At 39.2% G+C, this 9,517-nt stretch overlaps 1 protein-coding gene and 1 long non-coding RNA gene across 2 annotated transcripts; one reads left to right on the plus strand and one right to left on the minus strand.

The window, feature by feature from the left end:
• Positions 1-5,415: 5,415 nt before the first annotated feature.
• LOC137244552 (uncharacterized) lies at positions 5,416-6,731 on the minus strand. Its single transcript, XR_010951096.1, has 2 exons — positions 6,155-6,731; positions 5,416-5,949 (listed from the first exon to the last, which is right to left on the minus strand). It is a non-coding gene; the product is annotated as an uncharacterized lncRNA (long non-coding RNA).
• Positions 6,732-8,140: 1,409 nt separating this feature from the next.
• Rpn7 (regulatory particle non-ATPase 7) lies at positions 8,141-9,517 on the plus strand. The gene has a single exon (XM_067762422.1). It carries the CDS (start codon positions 8,256-8,258, stop codon positions 9,423-9,425), a length of 1,170 nt encoding a protein of 389 aa, XP_067618523.1. The 5' UTR covers positions 8,141-8,255; the 3' UTR covers positions 9,426-9,517.

Raw genomic sequence — 9,517 nt, forward strand, 5'->3', positions numbered from 1 at the left:
TTCGCTGTCGCAATTTCCCATACCGATGTAATCGTTTTAATCCGACCCGCCAAGAATCTCACAAGAAATGTAATAAATGAACAATTTTCCATTAAAATTTTTTTCCAGTTTTCAAACTTGAAAACTTTTAAATAGGTTCTTGGTTTCTCTATTTACGAACCAGTACTTCGTCATGCACAGTCGACACGTCCACTGAGGGAATTATCAACGGAAATCCCAGGAAATTTCTGTGCCAATAGATGTTTCTATTTAGCTTTTAAAAAGATAATTTTTGTTGTGATCCACATGTAAGGCACGCGTTGACCAGAAAAGGGGTTAACCTGAATCTTTCATCTGAAGTTGGTATCATTCTGTCCCAAAAACCAGTGGCACTTTGGAGCCAATTTTATATTTTACAAGTTTTAAATACATAGAGAAAAATCGGATATTACTATTGACCATATACCGCTAAGAAGAATACATGAAGGAACTTGTACTAAGACTTTTTATAATGAATTGCCTTTTCTTCAATTGTTGAAACACCAACTGAGGAAGTTCAAATGTAGATTCCCTGCAAAAATTGTTGGATTACGTGTTCCATTTTCTTCATGTTGGAGTACTCTAACAATACTCCTTTGCAATGCGTTTGCGGACTACCATCAGCCGGTCATTGATCGTTTTTTAACGACCGTGATCAGGACACGTTGACGATCGAACAGAGTTGCCAAAAGTAAAATATTGCATACAAATAACTGATAATAAAATTTTACTATGGCAACTCTGATAAAATGCAACCGCGCACTGGTTTTATGTATACATACTATAGTATAGATAAATATTAGTTTCTTTATTCACGCAAATGCTAAATAACATAAGAATATTCGTAGTATAAAATATAAAAGTTGTATTGCCGCTCTTCATTTACTTTCATTTTAAATTAAATCACTCCGATAATTCTTTCCGACAACACAATTCCTCTTTAGTACTTTGGCATATGATCCTCTGTGGGTGCTCCTTGGAGTACTACAGTGAAAGTACTTTGGAATGTACTCTCACGTATGTACTCTATGGAATACTCACAAACAAATCGAGAGTGGGATCACCTACTCCTCTCCTAGGACATCGCAATTTTAATTGGAGCACATTTTTTGTATGAATACAGATTAGATTTGGAGCAGTCCTATACTCCCAAAGGAGTATTCCTTACACTATTTATAGAGTACTCGCGTTTTTTGAAGGGTTAGCACTTTTTCCTGCAAGCCTATTATATGCCACATTGGCAACACTTATTTAGAACGATGACAATTTTCGGAACAGGGATGTTGAAATGTTTGTCATTTGCTTTTTTTATTATTAAATTTTTAGAACAATTTTAATAAAAATGCTTTTTCAACTAACTTCTTTGTGCTTTATTACCATTTAAATAACGAAAAAACTGGTCATCACTGTCGATAACTAAATTTTTGTGTTGATATTTTGAAGTGGCTTTAATTAAATGCAACCATGTGATATTTGAGCGGGTTTTGTGCTTGTACGACATTTTTCATAATTGATTGGTACTAGAAAAGTATGTGCACTCTCAGCAAAGGCTGCATTCATTTGAATGCTTATTCTGGCCCGGTTTCACCAACTCGACTTAACTTAGTTAAGTCATATTTTTTAATTTTTCTGTTTCACCACCAAAGCTTAGCTAAGTCGCAAATTAGCCTACCTGTTAGCTGGCTTATTCTCGACTTTCAACAGTGTTGCTGTAGTACAAATTTTGAGTTGAATTAAATGGCACTATTTATACTTATTTAATTATGCAAATACAGCAACCCCGCTATTGTTGACATCTGTAATTTCACTGAAGAGGCTTATTTGTATTCTCGGTGGAAAATTTGTAAAAAAATTAATGGATCTTCGAGCTTCTGGTGAAAGTGATTGCGATTTTGAAGCTCTGCAGGTAATCGTGCTTCGACGAAAAAGAAAAATTAAAGAGCGTCCTGACTTGTTTCATTATTATAACGATGGTGACTTTCGCGAACGATTTCTTATGTGCAAAGGTGCTGCTTGGTTGGTTTTTTCTTTAATGAAAGACAAAATTTATCTTGAAGCTCGGTAAGTTTACATCATATTTTATAAATGTTGCCCTAAATTACTTCTCCGTTTACAGCAACAACGCAATGCAGCCACACCAAATATTTTTCATCGCACTCCGGTTCTATGCTCCAGGATCTTTTTAGCAAATTGTGGCAGCCCTTTCCGGAGTTTCAAAAGCAAGTGCCTCACGTGCAATTACGCTAGTTTACTACCATCTAGTATCCTTGCAACCAGATTTTGTGAAATTTCCTCAAACGAAACAGGAGCGCTTGGAAACACAGGCTGCTTTTAAAGAAAGGGCAAATTTTCCGCGTGTAATTGGGGCAATGGACTGCACCCATGTTAAAATCAATTCCCCAGGTGAATATGCGTGAATAGCAATTGGAAAACAATATCTATATTTATTTATAAACGCTTCCCAAGGCAGCCGGTGCTGTCCGGCTTCATTTCAGTCTAATCCCATTTAATTTGTTGCGTCCTCCCAGCAGATCCTTGCAGCGGGGTAAAAGTTTAGTTGAGGGGTCGACTGCTAATACGCTACCAAAAATATCGAGAGAGGTATCAAAAGATGCGAATAATCTCGAAAATAATAATCCGAGGGCGGAAAATAAAAATTGTATCTCAGTTCTGAGATATTTGCAGTTGAAGTGGGCGATTTTCATGTGGTTGTTGTAACGTTGTGTACCCACAAAAAAAAGTTGTGAACATAAGTGTTTTGCGCGGATATAGTTTTGGTCTACAAACCAGTGTTGGACCAACCCAGGGTAATTTTTTATAAGCGCGGCCGAAGGCCGCCAATACAGAGAGGTGTTCTGCGCAAAAATACGATGGATCCCACCCCTGGTTTCGGAGGGACCCGCGGGAAATATTTCTGTTTTTCGTTAATATCTTTCGAACGAGTTAAAATTCTTACTTTCGGCCTTCGGATTATTAATACTGATGTCAAGACGCGTCGTTTGACACCTCTCGATATTTTTGGACGCGTATTAGCGGTCGACCCCTCAACTAGACTGTTACCTGAAGCGGGACTGCGCCATACTCCTGCTCCGGGAAGGTATCGAACCCTAAGGGCGCCCCGTAGTATACGCCTCAGCACCCCTCACTACCTTTCAGCAGTTCTGTTGCTCAACAAGCCACGCCCCACGGCGCCACCAGCTCATACGGCCGCTTCCACTCATGACTACAATCTCCGTAGTTGAGTTGGTAGCAATGCCGAGCATCAGCAACCGCCCCGTCTTCTTCTCCCCTCTTGGAACCAACGCTTTTAATAACCCTCATTCATACGGCTGAGTTCTCAGGTGCCGTATTTCCTCAAAATGCTTACGGAGATGACTCCTTAAGCCCCTAGGCGGTGTTGGCTCATCAATCAGATGTCTGTTGGGATGCTCAGGTTTCTGGGTATTCAACAGGAACTGTTTGGTTAGCATCTCATTTCTCTCCCTGATGAGGAATATTCTCGCCTCATTATGTAGATGGTGTTCTGGGGACAAAAGAAGGCAGCCCGTGGCGATTCTGAGAAAAGTATTTTGGCAGGCCTGTAGCTTCTTCCAGTGGAGTCATTTTTAGGCTTGCCGACCATATGGGTGACGCGTAGCACGTAAACTGCTGGCCAATTGCTTTGTATGTAGTAATGAGCTTTTCTTTATCTTTTCCCCAGCTACTGCCAGCAAGGGATTTGAGGATTTTTATTACGGCTCTGGATTTTCGGGACAATTGCGGCTGCGTGCTCACTAAAATGTTGCATCTGTGAGTGAAGAATAAATAGCACCAGCGAACAAAAACTATTTTTTTAACATACTAAACATTTATTTTATATTATTTCCAGGCGAAGAAGATCAAACTTATGTGCAATGGAAGTGGCTGCAAAAAGGTACATCAAAACGCTGCTAATGCGGTCATTGGTTGAGAAAGCTCCTGTATAAACTTATTACTTTTAAATAAACGCAAATATATTTTTATTAAGAAAAAAGTAACCAAATAAATTCACAAATAATAATAATAATTTAATACTTTATAAACACTGTAATTTATGTTGATTATATTTAGTGACTGCTTCCCAAGGCAGTCGGTTCTATGTACCGGAGCGATTCGGGATTTTTCTGACGAAGGACTGTCATTTCAGTGTAACCCCATTTAATTTGCTGCGTCCCTCCCACAAATTTGCATCCTCCCAGCAGCTCCTTGCAGCGGGACTGCTCCATATTCTCTTGCTCTGGGAAGGTATCGAATCCAATCCGGGTCCGCCTCCTGACCCCGGTCAACTGATCAAATAGAAGAAACGACGTTCTGCACAATAAACGGAGACGCCCCCACACGTATGGTAGGAAGCTGTCACAGCTCGCCAGATATCTCAATCGTGAGCGCAGAACTCGTAAACTGCGTCAACTGGCAGCCGATGGTAACATTCGCATCCGACCACCTGCCCATACTTATTTCGCTCGAGCGTACCGCTGACTTCATCGTCACTGAAAAACGCACTTTCATAAACTTCAAAAAAGGAAAAATGGGAAGAATATAAATGCTTTACAGACAACCGGTTTGCTGCCCTCCCTATCCCGACTGATGCCCGCCAAGGGGAGCGTGCCTTCCGTAAGGTCATTGAATCCGCCTCGGCACGTTTCATTCCCGCCGGGAGAATTCCCGAAATCCAGCCCCACTTCCCGGCGGACCAGGTGGACCGCAAATTATCTGGGTGGTCGGCAGGCATCGGTGCAATTTAGAAACGAAACATCAAAACCAAGAAGAATTAAACAAGGGGTGCCACAGGGTGGTGTTCTATCCCCTCTTTTGTTTAATTTCTACAAATCTAAGCTACCTTCACCACCAGAAGGAGTCACTATCCTTTCATACGCCGATGACTACACAATAATGGCCACAGACCCAGGCCCACAGATCGATGAGCTCTGCAACAGAATAAACGGCTACCTCCCTGATCCCGACTAAATCTTCCGCGACCTTATTTACAACATGGACTTCCCAAATGTCGACCATTTTGAACATCCACGCCGATGGCACTACGCTACCGACTGTCCTACACCCCAAAATCTTGGGTGTGACGTTTGATCAGGATCTACATTTTGGTGAGCACGCAGCCGACATTGTTCCGAAAATCCAGAGCCGTAATAAAATCCTCAAATCCCTTGCTACTCGATACAATCATAAAGCGTGGGCCTGGCCCTAAAGAGCAACCAACTATGCTTTGTATTTAGTTTTTTGCAACCATTCTTTTTAGGTAAGGGTAATCGCTATGTTAATTGGATGTGGCTGGAAAAGGGTGCACCCAAACGGTGTGAATGTGGATTTTATTTCCAATTAAAGGAAGTAAAACCAATTTAAAAAGAATTACAGCAAAAGTCAACTTAAAACCGTGGTATATATTCGTCCGATATATTATTAATTTCAATATAATTGTTTACACATTATAAATAAACTAAGAATGTTAGCCTATGTTATAACCAGTCAAGAGGTAACCACTATTACCATTCATATTTACTTCAGGATGTGTGCGATTGGGCAATATTTGATAGTAACGTAACCAATTTCAAGTAAAATGCAAATGTGTGACATTACAGTTGGTTTTCAGCTCTACATACAAGTCCATTAACAATTCCTTGCTAAGACTGTACAACACTATTGGGCGTGAAGGTTTTACAAAGTGTAATAAAGCTTGCACGATGTTACTTGGGTGTTCCTTTGCTGCTATGACAAGTGCATCAAAAGTGACGCGCATTAACTCACATGCACGCCGGTTTTCTATCTGCCATTTCTGCGCCGGTGCTGCTGGAACTGTTGCAGATGGGTTATTTGTTTCGCTATAATCGCCGGTGCTGTCGCTATTAGGGGACGCTGCTGTTGTTGTAACAGTGCTTGATGTTGCGCCCGAAGTTGCTGCAGAAAAAAGAGAGTCAAGTTATTACAGCTAGCAAGGCTTTATTGTGCTGTAATGGCGAAAACCTGTCCGAGGTTTTTGAGCATACAAATTTAGGTCGTTCTGTAAACAAGACCAGAAAGGCTTTGGAGAATTCTCCAAGTGTTTTTGGCAATATTTTTATACAGATCAAGCTTGTCTAATCGTTTATTCAATGTTACTTACCCGCATCATCTTCGCTTAGTTTCTGCTTTTTACTGCTTGGCTCTCTTTCTTCAATGGATGTACTTGGCTCAGTTGCGGCCTCGGGTACCTGTTGATCCTTCTTTTGATAGTATTCTCGCAGCACCGAATATAAATTTACCGAGATACGTGTTAGTTACTCTTTCATTGCTTGCTTCTGTGGCACATTACCTGGATGCATGTGCACAAGTGTCGCCTCAGTGTTAGCGCCAATTGAATTCAGAAAGCTTGCAGGTAGCAACCACTTGTACCACTCTCATACATTAAATAACTACCAAAACCGCTTACACCCGCATATGAAATGTTATTATTTTTATTATAATTTTATTAAAAGTTGCCAATACGCAACTGACAGCCGTAACTGACAATACTTCAAATGGATTGGGTTGCGTGAAATTAAAGAGTAGCAAAAAATACTACTATGTATAAAACAGCTGATAGGGTTGTTGTATGTCAATTTCGTTAAGTAACTAAGTTGGTGAAACCGAAAAAAAACTAAGCCGCAAATCAGGACTAACTTAAGTCACAACTAAGTTTTAGCCTTAGTCGAGTTGGTGAAATCGGCCCTCTGTGTTGAAAAATGTTTGTGTTTCATTCAATTACTTCATTCTTTCTTCGAAGAGTTCAAGAGTGCATTCTTTTTTTCCCACTACTGAATGAAGAATGGGTTGACTTTTAAGCCACATTCCTTAACAAGGAATGAAAGAATGAAGAAACAGCATTCTTAAATCAATGATTTAAAATTTCAAATGATTGCACACTTTTACAGCTCTGGTATAGAGGCATTTTAGATTACGTCACACAGCACTAACACACAATTTACCACTCGACAACTCAAAATCTATTACCAAAGAAGATAAATATAATAAGAGGCGTCACTCGTTACTTTGCGTAATGTTTTTGGTTAGGGTAAACGCAGGTTTGTTTTTGGGCGAGATGTGCATAAATGTCTTCTATACATTTCGTGTGGTATTTATATTTATTTTTCCGACTGTATTTAATTAATTCTATTTTTAAAAATCACATATGCATAAGGTGCCTACACGGTATGGATAAATGCGATACAATTAAACATGTCTCTAACATTAGACATCAATTTTTTTGATTTCCAGCGAGTTACTCGCCACTCGTAGCAGACTGGTTGCCCTTATTTATTTATCCTCTTTGTTTAAGGGCCAATTAATGGTGACTTATAACCATAACCAGATAAAACAGCTGATCGAACCCACCTTATGGAAATCAATGTAATCGATTAATGGTGCCATACCATAACGCTAACGCCATAGCCAATCAATTGGTTTTTGATTTCTCGCCATATCCATAACCTAAAAATATTGGAGTTGGTGAATTTAATCTTTTTTTAGATTTTCTTCAGTGTTTTGGATACGTTATGACGAAGATACTTATTTTTTGTGGAATCTGTTTGTAATTTTTTGCATTTTCATAATTTTTATGAAATTTTCACGTTTTTTAGGTTAAGGCACCAATAATTGATCACATTGAGATGGTTATGGATATGGGTATGGTTACGACTATGGCGTTAGGGTTAAGGATGTTTAATTTGGCTTTTAAGGGCCAATTAATGGTGACTTATAACCAAAACCAGATAAAACAGCTGATCGAACCTACCTGTAATCGAGTTAGCGTTATGTTATGGCAGCATTAATCGCGATTACATTGATTTCTATAAGGTAGGTTCGATCAGCTGTTTTATCTGGTTATGGCTTTATGGTTATAAGTCACCATTAATTCGTCCTTAGGGAAGTTTAATTTTGTATTTAAGTTTAAGCATGGTTATTTAATTTGGCAGATTGCACAACTCGCCGTTCAGGAGAAAATTGGAATCACTCAACTGACGGAAACATGTTTACAACGTATGAACAAAAATTGTGTTCGCTGAAGGCACGAGTTTTGAAACAGCTGTTGAATGTTTCATCTCTACCTGTCACTCAAAACGTCATTTTTCTTCAAATCGCAACCAGCTTCTGTTCGTACATGACTTTGCGGCTTGAATGACCAAAAAAAGTAGCAATCACTTTTGTTGAGCTTGGTTGTAATTTTGAATTAAAAATCATTGTTAAAAATGCCTGTGGAAAACTTGGAGGAAGAGGGCCTGGAGAAGAATCCTAAGTTGGAATTAGCGCAGTATAAATTTCTGCTATCACTTCCCGAACATAAAAAAGATGCTGCACTAAAAACAAAAATACTCGATGCCATACGGGCTGACAACATGGCACCATTTTACGAGTTCCTATGTACGGAGTTGACTTGGCCAGTTGATAAAGATTTGCTGGCACGTATGCGTGAAGAAAACCAAAAAGAGATAACCAAATTAGATGAAGCGATCGACGATGCGGAAAAAAATTTGGGTGAAATGGAAGTGCGTGAAGCAAATTTGAAGAAGTCTGAATACTTGTGTCGCATTGGAGACAAGGCTGCCGCTGAGACGGCCTTCCGTAAAACATATGAAAAAACCGTATCACTTGGCCATCGTTTAGATATAATTTTTCATTTAATACGTCTTGGTCTCTTCTACTTAGATCATGATTTAATTACACGTAACATTGATAAAGCAAAATATTTAATTGAGGAGGGTGGCGACTGGGATCGACGTAATCGTTTGAAGGTATATCAAGGTATTTATTCGGTAGCAATACGTGATTTCAAAGCAGCTGCAAACTTCTTTTTGGATACTGTGAGCACATTCACCTCCTATGAGCTAATGGATTATGCAACATTTGTACGTTACACTGTTTACGTAGCAATGATTGCACTACCGCGCAATGAATTACGCGATAAAGTTGTTAAAGGCGCCGAAATACAGGAGGTGCTGCATGGTTTACCAGATGTGAAACGTTATTTATTCGCTCTGTACAATTGCCACTATGCTGAATTTTTTAAACATTTAGCTGAAGTGGAATTAATTTTGCGTGCCGACTATTTGGCATATCCTCATTATCGTTTTTATGTACGCGAAATGCGTATACTTGCTTATACGCAACTACTTGAATCCTATCGTTCGTTGACTTTGCAATATATGGCAGAAGCATTTGGTGTTAATGTCGATTATATTGATCAAGAATTGTCACGTTTCATAGCTGCTGGACGTTTGCATGCTAAAGTAGATCGTGTTGGTGGTATTGTGGAAACAAATCGCCCGGATAACAAAAATTGGCAGTATCAAGCTACTATTAAACAGGGTGACCTATTGCTGAATCGTATACAGAAGTTAAGTCGTGTCATTAATATATAATTTATGTAATAAAATGTGAATACTTACTGCACCACAAAACGTTTTGTTCCGAAAAACGAAAATACGAAATAAAAACTAATAAATTCCCCCAA

This window comes from Eurosta solidaginis, chromosome 1 (genome assembly GCF_040869045.1).
Source record: "Eurosta solidaginis isolate ZX-2024a chromosome 1, ASM4086904v1, whole genome shotgun sequence".
NCBI lineage: Eukaryota > Metazoa > Arthropoda > Insecta > Diptera > Tephritidae > Eurosta > Eurosta solidaginis.

Coding starts and splice junctions, on each gene's coding strand:
- Rpn7 (XM_067762422.1), top strand. CDS start 8,256: ATGCCTGTGGAAAACTTGGAGGAAGAGGGCCTGGAGAAGAATCCTAAG.